The 23,330-nt window shown below is 43.9% G+C and overlaps 1 protein-coding gene across 1 annotated transcript in view; it reads left to right on the forward strand.

Moving 5' to 3' along the window:
* Window positions 1–23,018, forward strand: part of CHCHD3 (coiled-coil-helix-coiled-coil-helix domain containing 3) — a 140,930-nt gene extending 117,912 nt beyond the window's left edge. The window contains exons 7-8 of the mRNA XM_084205887.1: window positions 17,738–17,873; window positions 22,330–23,018. Coding sequence (XP_084062013.1) covers window positions 17,738–17,873; window positions 22,330–22,356 — 163 coding nt within the window. The 3' untranslated portion in view covers window positions 22,357–23,018. The remainder of the gene's footprint in view (window positions 1–17,737; window positions 17,874–22,329) is intronic.
* Window positions 23,019–23,330: the final 312 nt, after the last annotated feature.

Here is a 23,330-nt window from a genome sequence, read left to right on the forward strand (position 1 = left end):
AAATGGTTTGGGTTGAAGGGACCTTAAAGCTCATCCCATTCCTCCCCCTGCCATGGGCAGGGACACCTTCCTTACACCAAATTGCTCCAGCCTGCCCTGAATTAAAAGCAGCTGCTTTTAAAACCTAAAGTTAAAACTACAAATAACCAGTTATTTATGAAATACCACATACTGTTTTGGCAATAACAGAAAATAGGAAGCTACAAAAAATCCTGCAGGCTTTGTGCCTTTAGTTCAGCTTTTTTTGCTTAGCCAAGGGCAGTGAGCTCTGCACAGAGACCTCCTGAATTCATGGGTTCTTTTACAAATACAGCAAATATAGGTGGTGTTTTGTCAGAGAGGATCACTGCAGGGTGTTTTACCCTGATGATGCTGTTGCTGGTGGTATCCTTGATTTTTTTGTCACGTGGATGATGGTCCCAGGTCCCTCCTGACATCCCTTAGGGAGTGTTGAGGTGTTACTGGGTCTGGGGTCTTCAAAGACACACGAGCAGTTGTTGGTTGCTATAAAGTAATTAATTGCATGAATGCATCAGTCTCAAAGGCAAAGAGCTCAAGGTGTTAAAGTCCAGAGTAAGAGCCTGAGAGGAGAGAAAAAGGACTTCAGGGGGCTCTCCAAAATGCAGTTTATTGGATACAAAATGCAGTTTATTGGATACAAAATGCAGTTTATTGTATCCAAGGTGTCACAGAAGTTCAGGGTGACAGAGCCACACCCACAGCTCTCAGCTCCAGCTGCAGGCAGGCCTGGAGACCCTTTGGTTTTGGTTACATTGAATTATAAATTTTTCTTTGCTGAGCATCTCATACATAAGAACCAATCAATACCTTTACTTTTACCTGTAGCCTACCAGAACCACTGTCATTACCATATTATTGTGAATGCTCTCCAATCACATCAGTCACTATGGCACAGTTTAAGCTTAAAGTTGATTTTCAGTTTTCTTGCAGTGAAAAATTCTTAAAATTCCTCCTTGTAATCTTAGAGTACACCCTTCAAAGAATGAACAAGCTACAGCAGAAATGGAAAATATCTGTTTGGTGATAACAAACCAAGAACCACCAGGTATTTCCAGATTTCCCAGATGGAACCAGGCAGATTGATCAAAACCGAGATGACACAACTGCTAACTTTGATATTCTGAGCAAGTGAAAATTAACCAGCCAGATAACTAAACTTTTTTCTACTTGCCACATGGACATGGCTTATTTGCCTGTTGGATCTTTTTGCTTGGTAAAAACATCTTTTTGTTTGTGGTCAGCTCATCCTTTGCTCTGTCATAAAACCTCTTTCCAACTCAACCTTTGCTTTTTTAGTTGTCCAGCAAGACTGGCTCAGCAAACCTCAATTTACACATCTACTCTTCTTCTATATCAAAACTTGCTTCCACCTCTATTTCACTCTCAAATTCTCCATTCAGAGCCCTTTCTGCCAAGCACACATACCTGTGAAACCTTCTTGGCAAACTTTCATCCTTCCCAACAGTCCCTGCTAAAGCTTTCTGGTGTGGAGTCCCGAGCTGGAGCAGCAGCTGCAGGGCTGCAGGGCTGCAGGGCTGCTCTCTGCCATGGAGTGCCAGGTTCTGTGCAGGAACAGCAGCAGCAGCACAATTGTTCCCTGGCACAGAGTCCAACATCCCCAGCAGCAGCAGCAGGGACCACAGCCCTTTTTCCTTCTTTTTTCTTCTTGTTGTTCTTCCTTCCTTCTCTTCTTCTCGTTGTTGTTTCTTGCCCCCCATTACAGGGCATTTTATTCATAAAACATCCAGTCAGCAAAAAACACAATTCTAAAATATTCTGAACCAATCTGAACTTGATTCTAATGTGCAAAAGTAGCACAAAAGTAGTGTCAGTTCTTGCCAAAAAAACTACACATATAACATTCTCTATTTATGCAAATATTCTGTTTTCTTACTCAAAATGATCATGTATAAGTTTATCTATCTACATGAATAGTTCTACATATTTACACATGTCATTTTATCTGTTTATGTGAATAATTCTATCTATTATAGTGGCAAGGTTCTGCTATGTTTTTGTTATGTTTGAAGCTAAGTTAAACTAGGCCTTAGGGCCTTTACTAGCTAACACAATTCCTTAAGGAACTTAAAAAATATATTTCTACTAACTTAAAACTATAACTCACACTTATTTCCACTTACTTAAACCTACACTTCTACTTCATATCTGTGTGGCTTAATATATTTTAAATTTCTCTAAAGGCTTTAATTCAACCCCTGCATTCATCTCTCTCTGAGGAAGTCAGGGAGGTTTGCATTCCAACAAGAGAGGTGTGAGCTGTTTGTAGGTGATGCTGGGAATTAAAGAATTCACTGCCATAGCTCAGCTCAGCCACTCAGCCTTTCTTAGCAACAGAGGTACCCAAAGGTCTCACTCCTCTTTCTGCTCTTGCACCTCTTCACACACAGCTGTGCTGCCCCCAGGAGAGGTTTTTGAAGTGCTTCAAGCAGAGGTGTGTGGTTTCAAACACATTTCGCTCCACAAGCCAAGTGCAGGTGCAGTTTTCCAGCATGGAAGTGATGCTGTCACCCCTGTTAGCCTGAAACCAGCCCAGATTCTGAGTGCACACAGTTGCTTCAGCTGGCAAGAGACACTGGTGAAGAGACTTCTGTAAATCTTTCCAGCCTCTTGTTTATCCTGCCCATCCCAAACCCTGTTCCTTTTGAATAAACTCTTTTCTTTGCTCTGTTCTTTCAGTCAGGGCTTGGATGCACCTCTGCTGCAGGGGCAGAGCTCACTCAAGAATTCTCTTGGACTTTCTGCTGCTTTGTACAAGAGGTTGTGCTTTGACCCAGGGACCTTAAAAATCACCCAGTTGCAGTTTCAAGAGGGGATTTTGGTGGGAGCAGCTCCCCTGTCTCCATTGCTCTGCACCTCTAAATAAATCAGAGCATCCTTTGGCCCTTCAGTGATCCTTTGGAATCTCAGAATTCCCTGAAGCCCCTTTGCAGTGTGCTTACCTGGGACTGTCACTTCAACTTTGGGCTTCCCTGCAGCCACTCAGGGGTTTAACCTTGTCTCTTTGATCAGTGCAGTCCATGAATGTGCATTTGGAGCTGGATGCAGATCCCTCAGAGCAAAGGGGATCCTGGTGGAGTATCTGTGTGTTTGTCTTTCACAGAGGATCTGGCCGTGGGGATGTGTTTTCATGGACATCTCTGAGCTCTGATGTGAAATTAAACATGGTCAGGAGGCAGGGCTGAAGCTCTGACAGTGTTTTTTGAGAGTTACATTAACTTTTAAAATCCATTATTCAAAATTTAGCACATTAATAAAGAGGGCAAGGCAGTTCTTTCCATCTTTGGCATAATCTTTTTTTTTCCACTTTCTAGAAATCATGGATACATTCATTAAATCTCCCCTCAGGCTATCCCCAGCTTTTCCCACAGTGAGATCCTTTACTCTCTCTAATGGAGAAAGCAATCTTCAAATTAATGTTTCTAAAGCACCAAGTCAGGAGTAGGATTTTTTATGAAGTTTTGTATGAACTAATATCTAAAATAAAAGATTTTTTGGGAGGGGAAACAGGTAGAACAGGATAATTATTGTAGGATATTGTTGTGGGGGATAACTGTGTAGGATGGAGTGGGATAACTGTGGATATTGTGGGTTAACTCTGTGAGAAAACAATCTTAAAATGGAGAAAGCAATCTTAAAATTAATGTTTCTAAAGCATCAAGTCAGGAGTTGGAAGTTTTTTTAATTTTCTATGAATTAATAGAAATATTTAAAATTAACTGTGTAGGATGGGGTGGGATAAGTGTGTAGGATATTGTGGGATAACTCTGTGAGAAAGCAATGTTAAAATTAAGAAAGCAATCTTAAAATGGAGAAAGCAATCTTAAAATTAATGTTTCTAAAGCACCAAGTCGAGAGTAGGATTTTTTAATTAAATTTTCTATGAATTTACATGTAAAATAAAAGATTTTTTGGGAGGGGGAACAGGTAGAACAGGATAATTATTGTAGGATATTGTTGTGGGGGATAACTCTGTAGGATATTGTGGGATAACTCTGAAGGAAAATTTGCCTGTGGAAGGGGAGTTGGAACTGGATGAACTTGATGATCTTTAAGGTCTTTTCCAAGCTGAACCACTCTGTGATTTTATGGTCTGCAGGTCCTTTCCCTATTCAGAAGGTCCTTTTCCTCTTCAGGGTGGATGTGCTGGAAAGAGAAATGTGTTCAGCCACTGCTGCTTTTCTCCATTTTTTGCATTTTTTGCATTTTCTGCATTTTCTGCATCTTCTGCATCTCCATTTTCAAGCATTTTCTGCTTACAGAGAAACCCAAAGTCATTTGAAAGACTTCCCTGTGAAAGAAGCAAGTGAAACTCTGTCCTCACACCTTGCTGGCCTGCAGTGGGATTGATTCTGATTCTCCTTTGGGGATTTATAAATAGTTTATTTATTTATTTAGAAATATTTGTGCTGGGAATCAGCTCATTGCTGATTGGGAGAGTTCCTGGATGCCCTGGTGGGGACAGTCCCTGCTCTGGCTGCAGGTTTGGGAGCTGCTCCTGAGGAATGAGCAGCTCCTCCTGGTGTGTTTGGCATTCCAGGGCACATCTGGCTGCCTCCCTCCCTCCCCAGGTTTATTCCAAACAAGGAATAAAACCTCTTGATTTAATTCCTTATCCTTTGTTGGGATTTCCTCTGAACACCAGTCACAGATTTCCCAATTACAGCATTAAAGCTGGGAGGTTAAACCCCACAGCAGCTCCTTTTGAGTATTAATTTGTTCTGTATTTCCTAATCTTTTGTGGCTGAGATTTACAAATACCTTTTCTAAGGATGTTTTTAATGAGGCCAAGCCATCTGTAGGATCAAACCCTACAAATCTCACTTGGGAGCCTCCAGCTCCTGCCTTTGGGGAAGGGAGAATGTTTCCCAGAGCTGCTGGTGGGATTTTTTTAAGGAGAATTCGGCTTTTCCTGGGTACAGGGTGAAGAATGAACTACCAGTTATCTCTGTTACCACATGACATGTGGTTCCCCTCTTTTTTTTAAATCTCCTTTCCAGTAGTGTTGGAAAATCAGGGAAAAAAATACACCACAGCCATTCTGCTTGGACTGCACCTGAGGGAAATCACAGTTTGAAGGCAGAGTGGGCAGTAAATATTTGGGGGAATAATCTCAAATCATGGGGGTGGCTGCAAAGGGCTGTCAGACTTGGCAAATAACGTTTGTAAAATGAGTATTTAGGTTTCTTTCAGTCACAGGATCACAGAATGGTTTGGGTGGGAAGGGACCTTAAAGAGCTTTTAATTCCAGCCCTGTCATGGCAGGGCCACCTCCCCCTGTCCCAGTGTCCAGCCTGGCCTGGGACACTGCAGGGATGCAGGGGCAGCCCCAGCTGCTCTGGCAATCCCAGCCCAGCCAGGAATTCCTCATTCCCAAAATCCCACCCCAGTTCTCCCTTTCCCAGGGAATTCCCTCCATTCCCAGCTCTCCCAGCCTGGCATTGGATCCATCCCCACCCTGACTCTGCTCTAGGAAGGAATTTTGGGATCTGGGCTTCACTGGCAATCTCAGCACTCCAGGAAGGGTCTCCCTTCCCTTTTCCATCCCCACCTTCCATAAAAATCCCTGGGGATGGATTCTGAGCCTCCTTGATCCCAGGATGGTTTGGGTGGGAAGGGACCTTCAATCCCATCCCGTTCCAATCCCACCATCCCAGCCTGGCCTGGGACACTGCAGGGATGCAGGGGCAGCCCCAGCTGCTCTGGCAATCCCAGCCCAGCCAGGAATTCCTCATTGCCAAGATCCCATCCATGGCTGCCCTCTGGCAGTGGGAGCCATTCCCTGGGTGCTGTCCCTTGTCCCCAGCCCCTCTGCAGCTCTCCTGGAGCCCCTGCAGGTTCTGGAAAATACAAATTAATACAGATCAGGTCCCCCTTCTCCTCCTTCAGAGGGTATGGGTGCCATGCATTAATTCTATCAATTCTGTCAGATTTTCAGTTCAGTGCCTGAATATAAAACCCCTCAGTCCCACAGATCTGTGCTAAAAGAAATGACTGAAATCCTGATAATTTCCCTCTCTAACTGCAGTTCCTTGAACACGACCCACGTTTTCCTGGGGTCTCTATTTTGTTTTGTTCTAGCACAATATACACATTTTTCAAGCTAGAAGGGGAATAATTTCATCCTGCATGGAAAGAAATGAGAAAAGCAGTTATTCCTTTCAAACTTCCCTTGCCACTTAGCGTGGCTCCCACTTCCAAGGCATTTAGGAGCTCCATTAAGCCCCTGGGTTTGCTCCTGTGCATGCATTAAGAGCAGAGCTGGGGTAATATGGAACAGATTTGCTGTATCATGGACACATTTATGAAGATTGATAACAGCCAGGGCTCGGTGTTAACTTTTATTTTCAAACAGGCTGCAGGAGAAACTGCCTGGTATTGCTTTGAGGCTTTGATTTATGAAAAGGTTTGCTGCATGAAAAAGACATCCCATAAAGCAGCTCTGCTGGCAGGAGCATTGTAAAGTAGGGTTGTGAGTAGAGCAAACAATAACTAACTGTAATTATGTTCATTATTGTCTCTGTGAACTCCCTGTACCTTTTTGGGGGGGGGTTTTGCACTTGTTCCCTCCTCAGCTTTTAAGTGGACTCACCTTTCCCACAGAGTGGGATGAAGGTGAGAAAATCCTGCTGGTTTCTAGGGGCAGCACCCCCAAAGAGGCTTTTATTGTTTGTGTGGAATGAAAGAGGTCACTGAAATTATACCTGCTTGCACAAATGATGCCAGGAGGAGGAGGAGGAGGAAAGGTCTGTGGTAAAAATGCTGTTTCTCTTACAGTTCCCATCCCTGATTCATTTTCCCCTAAATTATGACTGTTCTGTGAGGGTTATTTCACACTGTTGCATTTAAGCCCCTTCAAAACAAACCCAAAAATCCCGACGTGATGGCAAAGATCACCAGATTTCAGAACTTATTTTCCTTCTCTCAAACCATCCTTTGTAACAAGATGAGCCTCAGGAGCAGCAAGATGAATTCTTCACTCAGCAGCAATTAGCAGAAAACTTTCGTGAGAACCAATTGAAATCAAGGGGCACGACCTAACTGGGGAAAATGTGAGTGGTTAATCTAAAGTTTGTCAAACTTGAGCTGCTTTAACTTAAAAGCATCCCTGTATCAAACCACCTGAAGACCTTGCAAAAAGAAATAGGAGTTTGAAATTTGTGCTGAGGTTATAAAACCACAAGAATGACTTTTCTTGGAGCAGAGGGAAGTTCTGTTCAATAAGCCAGTGTGTAATTAATGCTGCCAGTACAGGGAGGGGGTGAGGAGAGACCTTTGGAAGGTTTTTGTGAGCTGGCACTGAGGTTTCCATCAGGACCCTCTGCTTTCTTCCTCAGACTGTTCCCCTGGTGCCCTCAGAGATCCAGGGAATGGTTTGGGTTGGAAGAGACATTCCAGGGCCACCTCCCCCTGTCCCAGGCTGCTCCAGCCCCAGTGCCCAACCTGGCCTGGGACACTGCAGGGATGCAGGGGCAGCCCCAGCTGCTCTGGCAATCCCAGCCCAGGCAGGAATTCCTCATTGCCAAGATCCCATCCATGGCTGCCCTCTGGCAGTGGGAGCCATTCCCTGGGTGCTGTCCTTCCATCCCTTATCCCAGGTATCTCTCCTGGAGCCCCTTAGGCCCTGGAATGTGCTGGATCCTTCTCCTCTCCCTGGAGCCTTCTCCTCTCCAGGGATGCACCCCCAGCTCTGACAGGGTCTCCAGCCCTGGGAACATCTTTGTGTCATGTCTTACAACAGCCTGAGGGAAACACCCACCAACAGGTGGGGAAAAATTACTTGAAAACTTGAAAAATAATTTAAATAATGAGAATAATGAAAAACAAAGTGGGTGTTGTCATTTACAGATCCCCCCTTCAGCTCTATTTCCTGACCTGGTCTTGGTAGGGGGAGCATTTTCCTTTCTTGGGCACCACAAAGGATGTTGAGGGCATTCTGTTTTAATGTTTCTGTAACACATTGTATATATTTTATTAAAATAATATTATTTTATTATTGATTATTTAAATTAAATTTATATTTTTATTATTAAAATAAATTTATTATTAACATTTTTATTATTTTAAAACTATTAACTTTAATATTATCATGCCTTAAATAAAATAACTCCACCATTAAATACTACTATATCAAACAGTACCCTTTTTAATTATTAAAATAAATTTATAATTAAAATTATTATTTAAAAGTAAAGATTAATGATGAACTGTCATACTTTAAATAAAATAACTCCCCCATTAAACACTACTATACCAAACATGTTAAAACTCCAATACAAGCTGGAATCTAGAATAAAATTACATACCCCTGTTAACATTACCAGTACATTTTTCTCCATCCCTCTAACAACAAAATACAAACCTCACTTTATTTTCACCTTAAAAAACATACAGTACACCTAAAACCAACTACTCCAAAATTAAAAACACAACCCCACCATCTACCATAAACAAATCCAAACTGCATTAATAAAAAGTAAAACTCCAAAACATCTACAATATATCATTAACATCATTGTGTAGAAAAACACAGCAACAAAAGTATTTTTTAAAAAAAGAAAAAAATCATACAGATATCTTAAGGCTAAGATATATTCTCAGCATTTTCTCAGTGGGATTATTGCTCTTTGTTGGAGTTGATGACAACATCTACAATAAATACATCAATAACATCATTGTGTAGAAAAACACAACAACAAAAGTATTTTAAAAAAAAGAAAAAAAAATCATCCAGAAAAGAAAAAAACCATCTTAAGACTAAGATCTATTTAGAGCAAGGTGCAGTGGCTGCTGCTTCTCAGCCCCCTCTCAGTGGGATTATTGCTCTTTGTTGCAGTTGATGACATTTGATTGTTGAATCATTTGATTGATGAATTTGTTGGCGCAGCCCGGCTGATTCTCTTTTATGAAAAGAGTGGCTCGGCCTCATCCCAACCTAAGATTTGTAGAATCACACGTGGCCTTTGTGGCTTAGCAGAGTGAATCCAAGCCTGTTTTCTTAAATAACTTCATGGCCAAATGAAAAATTGGCATTTCTTTTGCTTTCTCTTAAGATTACAACCTTCAGTTCCCTCGAGTAATCGTCACCCACGCAAGCGGCGAGCCTTGGAGTGTTTAACTGGTGATTGCTTTTTCTGGATGCTGCTTCTGCCCATAATATCTTTGATTTTTGTGGTCACTTAACAGAGGTTTGGGGCCTTTTATAGCTGAAGAGAATAGTTAAATATATGTTGCTCTGGAGAGTAATATTTGGATAATAATGTGCCACGAGTTAGTGTCTTGTGGTGCTTTGTGTTGAGTGCTGTAGTTGACCTTTGCTAGAGAGGAAAAAAGTGCCTGCTTGTTAGAACACATTATTTAGCACCTTTAGAAAGGTAAAACTGGTTGGTTTTGGATTGTTTTTTTTTTAGTGTGAGGCTCAGTGAAGATTTTTAGCACCAGGATTTGGGGATGGTGGTGTGATGTTAGGCCTTTACAAAGCCTGCAGTGAGTTGTAGCTCTTAGGAAATAAGTGGCAGTAATAAATCCACAGGGTGCTTTGCTGTCCTGCATTTGGTTTATGCTGCTCATTTGGATCTGTCTGGATTTTTTTTTGTGTGTCTGTGTGCTTTACACACACAGTGATGTAAAGTTACTGTGGAAAATTTAATGCAGGGTTGGAGATAACACTAAAATAGATCATTTAAATGGATGAAACTCTTTTTTGCCACCTTCACAGAGAAGCAGGTTTCAAACTGTTGCAGAATTATTTTTTCCATTAAAAATTAGAAATATCGAGGTTTAATCTATCAGGTAATGATTGTTAATATATCCAAGTAATCCTGCAACTGGCATCAGCCACTTCTATGGGAAATATCAGCAAAGCATCAGTTCAGTCTCCCAGAGCCTGGATCTGCCTTTCCACGAGCTGGAGCCAGAGCTGAGGAGAGCTTTGATTCCTTTGCTCCCTTGAACCTTCAGAAACCCCCTCCAAATTCCTTATTAGGAGTAAATACTACTTCCAGCACATGGTCTTGTTTGCAGTGATGATCCTTGACTTGTGTTCTCCTGAACAGCCAAGTGGAATCTTGCCAGTCTTCATTAAATAATTCTTTTTTGGGGTGAGTAAGGCTGAGCTCAAGTGATACCACATGCAAGCTCTAAAAATAGTCTGTGATCTGGGTTGACATGGTGAGGTTTGGATGCAAATGTTGGATTGCTGATCATGAAATTTTGAGGGGTTGGCTCCATCCACGCTGAGCTGGTGGGACTCTGGAGCAGGGAAGAGTTTGGATTTTGTCCTCAGCAGTGGTGGGACAGGCTTGGCTACATCTGGGATCATTCTTTGGCTCTGAACTTCTCAAAATTAGGAGCTGGGTTTGATCTGTGCAAGGCCAAGAAGTATTTATCAGTGTATTTCTATATATAACATTTAGGTACTACAAAATATTCCACAGAGTTCAAACTGCTCCTCCTTGAGCTCTTCTAATTAAAGCCTGCAGTTGCTAAATTCTCTTTCCTACTTTGTAGCAGCATCCATGCCCCTGTTAGAAGGAATTTGTATCATTGCCATGCATGTGATTGTTTATTTTAGTATCCTGCTATTCACTAAAAACTGTCCCTTAAGCTAAAAAGAAAAGTGCATCCTAAATTTGGGTAATTCCAACACGCTGCTCCCTTTGCAGCTGCAGGAACCAGCTGTGGGAGAGGTACATTTGTGCATTAATGGTGGTGTGCTTTGGATTTCAAGAGGGTTTTTCTTCTATTTTTGGATGGGAGGGGAATTTTATAAACAAATAGTGGTTTGGGATCATGCAAATCGGTTCATATCAGTTTAAATAAAATGATTCAAACTCATTTTGTCTGTCAGGGTAGATGGGAATCCTGTCTTCATTTGATAGCTTGCTGCTTGAGATATTTGGAATTTAGGCAACCACAGCAGGTCAGATCAGAGTCTCCTGAGCTGGGAGTGGGTTTTTAGGGAAAGCTGTATAAATGAGGGAAGAGTTCAGTGATACCATTTTGCCTTCAAACAGGTGGGGGTGTGGGGCTTTCCTGAGGCACATCTTGCTTGTAATCTCTTGCTGGGCACCTCACACCTTCCTGTGGAATTCTTTTTGAACCTAAATGTGCTTTTGATAACCCCAGTATGCTCTGACAGTCAGTCCTAGCTTTTCATTAAGCTGTTCTTTGGGAAAGGTTTGGATTATTTTTTGCATTGTGAACCAACTGCTGGGAAAGCTGTCTGGCTGCCTCTGTCCTGTAATCCATTGATGATTTCATCCTGTAATTAATTGATAATTGAGATCCAGCTCTTGCAGTTGTCCTTCTCTGGCCTGAAGAGATTTGGTCCTCATGTGGTGTCCTGAGGGCCTGAAGGTTGTCCTTGGTATCCAACAAATGAGGATTCACAACCAGGATATTTTTTTCCTGATCCTCATCCTCTTGTCTTCCTCTTCAGTCCTTGCCCAAGAAAGGCTTTAAGAATGTGCATGACTTTGCATGTGCAAATGTGGAATTGCTCAGTCCTGGAATGGTTTGGGTTGGTAGTGACCTTAAAGCCCATCCAGTTCCCTTCCCTTCCCTTCCCTTCCCTTCCCTTCCCTTCCCTTCCCTTCCCTTCCCTTCCCTTCCCTTCCCTTCCCTTCCCTTCCCTTCCCTTTCCCCTTTCCCCTTTCCCCTTTCCCCTTTCCCCTTTCCCCTTTCCCCTTTCCCCTTTCCCCTTTCCCTTCCCCAGTTTCCAAAGGTCAGAATGTTTGAAATGGATCTTTATTTGCTTTTGACAAGGCTGGGTGAGAGATGAAATAAATGAGAGGATGACAGACATTTCCCTGGGATTTTGGGGTGCAGGGGTTTTTGGAGAAATGATTTAAAATAACACAGGGAAGATTAACTCTGGACTTGATTAGGAGTAGCACAAAAGGTGGAGTAAGCTCTATTCCAACCTTCAAGTCATTTATTTAGCATTCCTCTGTAGATTTTCCATTCTCAATTGCAGAGCAGAAACCACTGTGGTTCTCTTCCAGCATTTCAGCAGAGATTCATTAGGAAAATTCTTTCTTTGACACCTTTTGGAGAAGTCACACTCTGCACCCAAGTGTAAATAAAAGCAAGAATCAACTCTGCAGTACTTGATCTTTTGCTGGCAGCACTTCCCACGCAGTGATGGGGAGGGCTGTGTGTGGGCACAGCTTGATTAGGGACCAGCATTTGTAGATACTCAGCAATCAGATCTGTGTTTTTTCCTTCCCAAGCACTGGGAGAAGAACTGAACCATTTGGTTTGTGCCTCACACGTTCCATACCGTGCCTTCGAGTCATCACCTACTGCATGTGCAAAAACAAGCTTCAAAAATAGTTTAATAGAAAGAGAAAATTAATGGAAAAACTAAAAATAATGGTGCAGCAATGAGGACCTTCATTACCATATGCCCTTTTGGCTTTTTTTTTTCCTGGGTTCTGTTTTACAATTCTTTTCTGTGCTGCAAACCCGTCCTGTGGGTTCGCTCGGCAGCGATGCTGCTGGGAGAGGTTTTTTTGGGTGAGGTGATGTTAAAAAAAGAAGAATCCTCTCACCAGCACCTTTTTGGGTGGGGATGGAGAGCACAAGTGCCTTGCTGCTGTTTCAGAGGTGTCCTCCACATTTCAGCTTTGAGCTGCCCTTCCCTCAGGGTCTCCTGAAATGGGCTCACGTTTCTCTTGCTGCCTCCATTTGCAGAATCCCTCCACTGTGGCCTTTCCTGTCCATCTGCTCAGCTAAATCCATCTCTGCTCAGGCCACCAACCTTTATTTTACTTTTTATTTTTGCTCCTGGCCAGAAGAAATAGAATCTTGCCCTGACTGTGTCTGGTGAAAGCAGCACTGCAGATTTTCCTACCCCAAATTCACATCATCCCCTTTCATCCTGCTGCTGGCTTCCTCACCAGTGTTCTCCAGGAAAATCACACATCTTCACCAGCCCTGCCTCTGCCATTTCTGCTTCCCTGCTGTTTCCAGTTCCCTACTGACTTCTCTTTGAAGCACTTGTGACTCCATCTTTACCCCTCACTCATCCCCATTTCAATTTCAATCTCATTTCCAAAATACCCAGAGCAGCTGGGGCTGCCCCTGCATCCCTGGAATGTCCCAGGCCAGGCTGGACACTGGGGCTGGAGCAGCCTGGGACGGTGGGAGGTGTCCCTGGCTTGACCACTGGGTGATATTTAAGGTCCTTTCCAACCCAAACCATTCCATGATTCCATGAAACACCTTCTGCTCTTTCTCAGAAGGAATTTCTGCTGGACACAGGCAATGTGAATGGATTAAATTCCCACAAATCCTTCTGAAACCCCTCTTGGCTCTTCATAAAGCACCTGAAAACAATTCAGCTGTTGCACACTTCATGGGCTGCCCACCTCGAGGCTGTGGATTGCCTTTAGTTTCACCATTTGTTCTTCCTTATCCCCGTGTTTATTCTGAGAACACTGAGAAAAGAAACACTTTCCTTTTTTGTTGTTGTTTATTTTGCATTCTGCCAGGTCTGGTCACAGCATGGCTCCTCTCCCCCATCAGTAGGACTAAATAAACCAGGTCAGAACATCCTGTGCAACACCCTCCTGTGCTGCTGCTCTGGGCTCAGTGGGATCACGATCATTTGTAGGGTTTTGTTTTCAACTGAAGACTTCCCTGGACTTCCCCAGCCTGGCCCCATGCTGGGAACCACCCCCAGTTTGTGGTTTGGATGTGCTGAGCTGCTCTGGGGAGGAGGCACAGCAAGATTTGATCTTAAAGAGCTGCAGGTTGGGCTGTGCTGTGCTGTGCTGCTTGGACACAGAGCACCAATCTGCTCTGTTTAATTCAGAAGTAGCCAAGGGTTACACAAATAAAATCAGCTGCCTTTGATAGGTGTCAGCACTTTAATGAGGAATTAAATTAAGCCCTGGGTACTCCTGCCCATCTCGTGGCACTATTTTTATCTCACGCTCTCCTTTTTTGTTGCTATTTTTTTTCCCCTCCATATTTTATGACAATTGCTTGAAGTCCTGATCTGGGGGGGATTATGCCAGATACCTGCACAGCTGGAAACTCATCAGCCATTCAGATTCCTTCAGTGAGAGTGTCAGTTTTAGCACGAAACTCGCAAAGCTCACCGTGGTGATTTCAAATTTCCTCTTTAGTAGACATTTTGTTTGAATGCCATGAAGGGGCTCCTCTCCCCAAGCCCCCAGGAGCACAATAAGCTATGCTCTTTGAGAGAGCCCAGATGAGTACAAAGTTCCCTTCATTAAATTTTCTTTTCATGCTTTAGCATAGAATATTTCTTTTTAAGGCTGTCTCTCTCTCGTTTTTCCTTTTGTGTTTTCATCCTATTACCTTTATGAGGTTGTGATGCATCAGCTCTCTGGAAAAGGTGGGTGCACAGCTCCCTCAGAAGTTTATTCCAGCACTGAAAGATTATTCTGGCATGGGAGGTGCTTCAGGAGCAGCTGGAGAAGGGAAAGCAGATCAAGGAATTGCAAACTTAATAAAAGCACGCTGTTCCTCACATGCCATGTGGCTGCTGCTCATATTGACTTGTGCTGAGAGAAGCACAAGATTGGAGATTTTGGGTGTGTTGGTTCTGTTAAGGAGTTCTGGAGTTGCACTGAGCTGGAGATCTGTCAGCATTCCCTGGCATTCCTGCTGCATTTCCACGGTTTGGGGTTTTCCTTCAGTTTATTTGTGAGATCCCTGAACAATTAATGTGTAGGACACAATCTTGTTTATTTTATGGACAAGGGGCAAGAGATTGAAACTGCAGGAGGGGGGATTTGGAGGGGATATTGGGAAGGAATTCCTGGCTGTGAGGGCAGTGAGGTCTTGGGATGGATTTCCCAGAGAAGCTGTGGCTGCCCCTGGATCCCTGGAAGTGCCCAGGGTTGGACACTGGGGTTTGGAGCACCCTGGGACAGGGGGAGGTGTCCCTGCCCATGGCAGGGTGGCACTGGAGGGGCTTTCAGGTCCCTTCCCACCCAACCCATTCTGTGATACTCTGGTGACACTTTGCCCACCACATGTCCCAAAACACAGATCTCTCTCAGGACAGGGGAGAGTTCAGGACCTCCTGCTCTGAGGATCTCCTGGCCCTGCCTGGGACCAGACCAGGTTGCTTTACCCACTCAGACATTTAAAACCTCCTCCACATTTTCCCAATAGATTCCACATAATTGCTGAGTTTGCACTATTTACCTTTTCTTCTGAGCTTTTTCCTCGGTCAAACCCCACAGACCCTTAAATGCTTCTGTAAAATGACCTTCATTCATGGAACTACAGCATGATTTGGGTGGGAAGGGACCTTAAAACCCATCCAGATCCACCCCCTGCCATGGGCAGGGACACTCTCCAGTATCCCAGGGTGCTCCAAGCCCCATCCAACCTGTCCTTGGGCACTTCCAGGGATCCAGGGGCAGCCACAGCTTCTCTGGGAATTCCATCCCAGCCCCTCCCCACCCTCCCAGCCAGGAATTCCTTCCCACTATCCCATTGAAGTATTAATTGATGTAATCACAGCAGCTTCAGGAGGTTCTCTGTTAGGGAGATATTTCATTCCCCTTTGGAGCAGTTTCCTTGCTGTTGTTTCTGACCATCCATCTGTGAGTGCTGTGAGTCCAACAATCAATGGGAAATCCTTCAGAGGGGTTCCCATAATGCACAAAGGAACCTCCTTTCCCAACAGGAGATCCTGCAGCCCGTGGTTTATGGCCCTCTAATGCCAGGCAGTAATTCCATTTAGTGCTTTCCCAAAAGTGCCAACAGAGCATTAGGGGAGTGGAACAAAGCACAGCTGATCAATACAGAGACAGTGCTCACCTTCAGATTAATCCAGGAAATGGACTTGGTTGGTTTCAAGGAAGTGGCCTTGTTCTCACAAAGACAGAGCTGAGAGCAGGTTTACAAAAATCCCCCCTGAATAGGGGGGAAAAGTCAGAGTGTGAGAACAAGTCACTGAGGGGCAGGAGATGATGTGTCTCACAGGGCTCCCATATGGCTGGCAATGTACAGAATCCTTTGGAAGATTCAAATAAGAAATAATACCTGGATTTTGGTCACTGATGGCGTGGCTCTGGGGAAAAAAATAAACAATTCAAAAGCTCTTTATCATGGGTTAGAGAGTCCCCCCATTGAAATGGCTTTAAATACACAGAATTTATGCAGCCATGCTAGAGCAGCCCATTCCTTTCTCTCTTCAGCTGTATATGAGAGTTCACTTTAAAATCATGGTGCATAAAGGCACAGCTAGGTTTACTGTGGGTATTTTTTATTAATTCAGGTTCTCTTGTATTGATTTATCAATTCACACCAGGAGTTTGGGCTTTTTAATCGAGTTCTGGTTTAGTTGGACCTAAATCATCACTGCTGGGAGATGTCTACAGAGAACATCCCTGCTGTTTCTGTGTTCCCTGTCCCAGTCCAGACCTTGCCATCCTGCCTCCATGTGCAGCAGTTTGGGGTTGCACATTTTGATGCCTGACATGCCTTTGAAGCACGTGCTGATCTCAGCACGGGGGGATTAAGGGAAAATCCTCCTCTATAAGAGTCTGCAGAAGTTTGAACTTGGAGATCATAAAGTGTGGAAGCACCTGGGATTGCATTTAAATTCTGGTTTAGATTTCACAGATTCAGATAATGAATGAAAGGAGGAAGAGATGCTTTATATAGGTACATGCTGTAAAATCAAGGTGACTTAACAGTCTCTTTATTTTAGCACCACGTCTTCAGTGATTGTCAAGAAATCAATTCCCCAGAGGAGCAGCGTTTGTGCTTTGTGTTTCATTTCCCTGATGGAGTAAAATAGATCTGCCTTGGCCAAGCAGCAAAATGAGAAGCAGAATCACAGAATGGGTTGGGTTGGATTGGGAGGGATCTTGAGGATCACCCATGGGCAGGAACACCTTCCCTATCCCAGGGTGCTCCATGCCCCATCCAGCCCAGCCTTGGACACTGCCAGAGATGGGGGTGATGCCTTGAGAAAGCTGAGCTAGAACAGAGACTAGACAGAGCTAAAGAATAAAGCAGGGATTAATTCAGAGGATCTCCTGCATGGATGCACCTGGGGCAGCACCAGAGCCCAGCCAGGGCTGCACCCAAGATGAACCCAAATGGCCCCAAAATCCCCGAGCGCTGCCGGGGTCTCTCCCTGGGATCAGCTCTGCTCCATTTGCACCTTGCAGTTCATTGTCCCATCCCAGCTTCAGCCCCTGCAGTCCCACCCTGCTTGTTTTTCTCTCTGCAGCCCACGGGGTTTGTGCTCCTGGCTGAGATTTGGCTCATTTGTCCTTGGTGCCCAGCTGGAGCAGGAATTGTTTTGTCTCCCTGCTCTGTGCACAGAGCTCACCATCCCATAATATGAAGCTCAGACCCACACACCAAAGCAGCACAGAAAGTGAAAAATAGAAAAGCCAAACCCTGAGGCATCAGGGCAGCCCTGAGCAATCAGTGCCAGGACCTCACCACCCTCACAGGGAAGAATTCTTTACTCTGGAAGTGCCCAAGGCCAGGTTGGATGGGGCTTGGAGCATCCTGGGATAGTGGAAGGTGTCCCTGACCAGGGCAGGGGGTGGAACTGGGTGTGTTTGTCCCTTCCAACCCAAACTGATTCACTAATAATAATAATAATAATAATAATAATAATATGCAAGTTTTTTGTCTTTCCTGAGGTGTTTTTAGAAGGAAACCCTGAAGCTGTTCTCTGTTCCCACAGGAGATACGAGTCCCACCCCATCTGTGGGGAGCTGCAGGATAAAATCCTCCACTGCTACCGGGAACATTCCCGGGAGACCCTGAGCTGCTCTGCCCTGGCCAGCCAGTACCTGCACTGTGTCAATCATGCCAAACAGGTGAGCTGGGCTTGTTCTCAGGGAAAAATGCTGGAATGATGAGCACAGGGATTTCCAATTAGTCCTTCCTCCATGCCTGAGCATTTCCCAGTGTGTGCGTTCCCAGAGCTCTGTGGAGACCACTCAGAGTTGATTTAAATGCTCAGGTTTCCATCTCTTCCCCTGGGAAGCTGTTGTTTAGTGTAGCAGCTCTTGCTGTTGGCAGATGTTTCCTGTTATCTACAGTTTTAGCAGTAAAACAAGGGGATTAAAATACCTGCTAGTCTTTGCCATAAATATGAGAAACTCGTGGATATCTCAAACTACATTGGTGACCCCTTGGAATCCTTGATTTCTTCTCTCATGTGTTATGCAAGGCTCTAAAACTGCCCTTTGCCTGCTCTTGCCTTCCTCCCTTCCAGTTCTGTAGGGTATGGATGTCACTGCCAATTAAAATCCTTATGCTTTATTAGTGCAGCATGAAGGAAAATACAAAAATATGTAAATCATTAAATTAAAAGAAGCTACAATTTCTCATTTTTACTCTTTTTCATCAGCTTGCATCTTTCAAATGCAGAAACGCATGCATTGACCTCAATTGTGTTCTTAAACAAACCAGGAAAAGTGCTCACAGCCCACATGCAAGATGTGTAAAAAGTGCTGAAATCAGTCTGTTGATCTTTATTTCTGCCCAAATCTGTGAGTTAATATTTGAGCACGTGAGCACACCCATCTTTATGTGATAGCAGAGACCTGGTGAGCGTGGCTGGTGTTTGATCATGGTAATCACCTTCCCTGGGCTTAACTCTGCCTGGGCACAAAATCCCTGAGCCTTTGCCTCTGATCCTTCTCTGTGACCTTTTGCTTTCAAATGCTGCAGCCTGGAGCTGGTATTCCCAGAGATCTGCTGGAATGAACACTGCTCGTTGTTCCTCAGCCATTGAGAGCTCCCTGTCCCTTCCAGTTCAATTCCTTCATTCCATCCTTTATTGGTATTTGTTGTGCCAGTCCTGGAAGTGTCCAAGGCCAGCTTGGAGCACCCTGGGATGGTGGAAGGTGTCCCTGATGTGGCAGGGGTGGCACTGGATGGGATTTAAGGTCCCTTCCAACTCAAACCCTTCTGTGAATTCCATGATTTCTCCTCCAGCCTATTCTGGAATGCACCAATCTCCTTTTTTAGGAACAGTCCAGTGAATAACATGAAAATCACAGAATCATTCAGATTCTTAAGCCCATCCAGTCCAGTTGTTCCCCAGCACAGCCAAAGCCACCACTGGCCCTGTCCCCAAGTGCCACAACCACATGGCTTTGAAATCCCTCCAGGAATGGGGACTCCAGCCCTGCCCTGGCTGGACAAGGCTTTGAGTGAAGAAATCTTGCTCAATATCCAACCTCAACCTCCCCTGGTGCAACTTGAGGCTGTTTCCTCTTGTTCTGTCACTTGGAGCCCTGGTTTGGTTTGTTCTCTAGTGGATTTCTGGCCCTGCAGCATCTGCAGCACTAATTTACTGCATGTATAATTTTTTTTATTATTTTTTTAAGTAGCCAGAAAAAAAAGGATTAATTACTTAGACATGTTTAAGCTCTAAGTCGAGTTTGTATCTGATAGGAATTTCTTCAGAAGACTCTGATGGGGATGAATTAATTCATGTTCAGAAGGTGCAGGAAAAGCAAATTGCATAAATATGAGCATTAGGTTTTTGAACTCTTTTAAACACCTTTTTTTTTTGTTGAAGATCTTCATCCAAGCCTGTCAAGTAGTTAAAAGTGTTTCCTAAATGTTTCTTATTCTGTTTCACACATGCTTCAAGATGAGAATTCAGAGAGGCTTCTCTCATGATAACAGAGAAGGAGAAGCCTTTCATGATGGAAATATTTGCAAGCAGGAGCAATTGTTTTTCATAATGAACTGCAGCCCATCCTCCACGTGCTGCAGCTGTAATTGTAATTATTTTTACTCACTGTTTGCCCACATGTCCAGACAGTTCCTTTGAAATAATTCCTAAACGCTGCTATAAAATCACTTCAAAATTACCTTCTCTGTGTGCCTGCTTGGGAGCCAGAGGAGGGGGATAAATGGCAGATTCAGAAATGAAAAAGTTAACTGACACTGGCTACAAGAAACAAAGGAAGAAGAAAATTTGCTAGAGGGAATAGAGCAAGATATTGAAAAGCAAATAAGTGAACTAATCCGATTTCCTGGCGGTGAGTCTGGGCACTTGTGCTCGGGCTGAGCACACTCTGTGCTTTTCATAAATTGAATTTATTGACTCCTCTTTCTTCCCTATCTTGCTTATAATTATCTCCCCCTCTCTTCTGTGTGCTCCTTATTTCTCATGCTGTCTGTAATCTCATGTCTCTATCTGTCCTTTTCTCCCCTCTTTAGAAAAGCCCAGAGAGTTGTTAATTCAGAGGGCTTTGACACATTGGTGTATCTTCCCTTGAAATCTCTTCCCAAAGTCATGAGGAGCTGGGGAGATAAATTAAACTCTGTTATTAATGTTTGCATGTTATTATAATGATAATGTCAGTAATGGAGAGGAAAACTTAACCTAATGGAGCCATTAAGGGGAAGATATTTGGATTGTGTCTGGCATTTATTTATGCTGAAGTAACTCCAGCCAGACCATCCATGGCTTTTTAATCCTTTTTCCTGGTTTTCCAGCCGTGGATATGGACTTGAACTGTTAAAAAATACATTTTGGGCGTGTTTTTCTCAATTTTTTCCCCCTCCTGGGTTACAAGAAGTTCTGATTCTTACATAAAAACACAACTAGTCCATGGTTTAACAAATCTGTGCAATAATTTCCTGCTAAACCATTGAATTCCAGAAGGATTCAGGCTTCTGCAGGCAGGTGAGGTTTAAGAGTGCTTAAAATAACAAACCAGCAGCTGCTGGGGCCTGGCAGTCTGGCTACAAAATGTTGTCCTTTAGCCTTGGATAAAGTGTAAATAAATAGTGTAACCACTAGTTTAATTTGTTGGATCAAGTGGGTCCTTAATTATGCATCCTAAATAGAATAAAACCAGGATTTTAGCCTCATCCTTCAGTCTTTTTACTTGATCCCAATTTCCAGTCTAAGAGAAAAATAGATGGGAATTTGTGTATCTAGAAACAGTGAATTGAAATGAAAGAAAAAGACTTCATCATTTATCACTGCCCACATTGAAGGAAATTTATTATGGACCAGCTTCCCTCCATGGGGTTATGTAAAAAAAAAAGAAAACAATAAAGGGACCAGCTTCCCTCCATGGGGTTAGGTTAAAAAAAAAAAAAAAAAAAGAAATATTTTAAATGTATTAATTTAAAAAGACAAGAAAAACCACTAAAAACCCCAAAATGTAGATAAAACCAAAGCAAGGCTTGGAACAGCCCTGTTTGTCTGAAGGTGAGACAATCCTTTTGGGAAAGACATTTTTCCTAAAATCCACTCTAAGTGCAGCTCTTGACCCTTGCAGGAATTGGGTGGAATAGCACAGTTTGCTGGGTTATTTTAGGAATAATTAATATGAGAATTTGGCTGGAGCCAAACCTGACATGGTTTTAATTCCCTTTATTGTTAATTTTCCCTAATTTCCATGGCTGGGACAATGCAGTCCAGGCTTCCAGGCTCTGTAGTGTTGCTCAGACACCTGAATCAGCTGTTTGGAGGATTTCAAGGTTTAAATTTGGGTTTGTTCCTGACATAAAGCCTCAGGTTTATCAAATCTCTTCCTGCCATTTCTTGCAAGGAGAGACTCATAATTAGTCCTTACTCATTTGATGGGTTTTGTAGGCAAGAAGAATGGTTGGGATTGGAAGGGGCCTTGAAGATCATCTCATTCCAACCCCTGCCATGGGTAGGGACACCTCCCACTATCCCAGGCTGCCCCAAGCCCTGCCCAACCTGGCCTGGAACACTTCCAGGGACAGGAAACCTGGTCCAGTGAAAAGAATTAAATTATTTTTAAGGTCCTTTCCAAGCCAAACCATTCCATGATGTGTGTTTCTGTAATGAAGCCCAAGCTGAGTGCAACATGTTCAGACTGTTGGGGTTTTGATTCTGACTCAGCACCCAGGAAGGAGCCAGGCAGGGGCTGCTCAGTGTTGGATGTTTCCAGGATATTTTTCCTCAAGAGTTTAATTGCTGGGAATGGGTTTTTTCTTATTGTAAGGTCAGGTGTTTTAATTTCCTTTAACAGCCACAGCACTAAAGCCATGAGAGCATGAGGGGAGATGAAAATGGGTCATTAGTAAGGATGGATCATCTTCAGGCCTCCAAACCACTGCCTTGTAGAGTCCTCAAACTGCTTCCTTCTGCTCCTGGGACTTGTCTCTGGCATGATGTGTTTATCAACAACGTTTCTTGTTCTGCATTTTTATTTTAAAAAATTGCACGTCCTAGGAAAGAATTGTAGCCAAACTTCAGAATAATTTGGAGTTACTGAAATATGTGTTTCTCTCTGTCTCTTCCCTCCCCTCTGATCATTTTTGCAGCAGAGAATGCTTGGGAGAGGAGGATAAAGGCATTGTCCGAATCAAGCACAAGACCATCAACTAATTTCAGCAGAAGAGCTTTTTTTTTTTCTCCCCAAGAACGACCCAGCAGCCCATTTGCAGGGCAGCCCAGTAAAGAGAAGAAGTGGAAGAGCCATTTGGAGGGCAGCACGCTCAGGGCTCAATCAGCAGGAGCGCTCGGGAAGCCAGACCTGGATCTCGTTCCATCAGAGCTCGCCCGGCCGAGGCCGCATCAAAGCCCACTTATTGCTGATTGAAGGAAGGCAAAGAAAAGAGCCTTTCTCTGACCTCAGAGAGGGGAAATATCCTTCAAATGCTGCTATTTCACTGTAGGATCTCCTCAGAACCGTCTCTCTGTCAGAGGCAGGGGTGTAACCCTTGCAGCGCCGGGACGCGGCCGTTCCTTGGAGCAGCCCCTGCTCCCGGTGGCAGAGTTCTCCTCACAGTGTAGAATTGTAAATTGTGCTGTTACTTATTTCCCAAATGGCCTGGCTTGATGAATTCTCTCTCTGCAGGCCTTCTGCTGGAATGATGTTTGTGACCCAACACCTGGGGTGCTCCATGGCCTTTGTTTCCATGGGATGGTTCTGTTGTGCTCCTCGCTCGTATCAAGTGCTGACGAGAATGCCTCGCTCTGTACCAACAATAAATCTATTTTATGCACAGGATTGATGCTGCAGTCTGTCTCCCTTCCCACTCCTCGGGGGTGGATGGTGTTCCCTCTGCTGTGTCAATCATGCTTTCCCAGCAGATGTTGTTGCTGAAGCTTTCAAGCACAGGCTTTCATGCACAACCGGCCCCGGTGTCAGGAATTGGGCTCGGATTGAGCTGTTTCCCATCACAGCCACCTCAAAGGATCCCACGTGATGGGAGTGTTGTGATTTATCCAGCACCACTTCCCTCCTTGGGAAATGCTTGTGAATGGAGCAGCACAAGCTCTCCTTGCCTGGAGAGGGTGTGGGTTCCCCATCCCTGGGAGT

This window comes from Fringilla coelebs (assembly GCF_963513975.1).
Source record: "Fringilla coelebs genome assembly, chromosome: 5".
Lineage (NCBI taxonomy): Eukaryota > Metazoa > Chordata > Aves > Passeriformes > Fringillidae > Fringilla > Fringilla coelebs.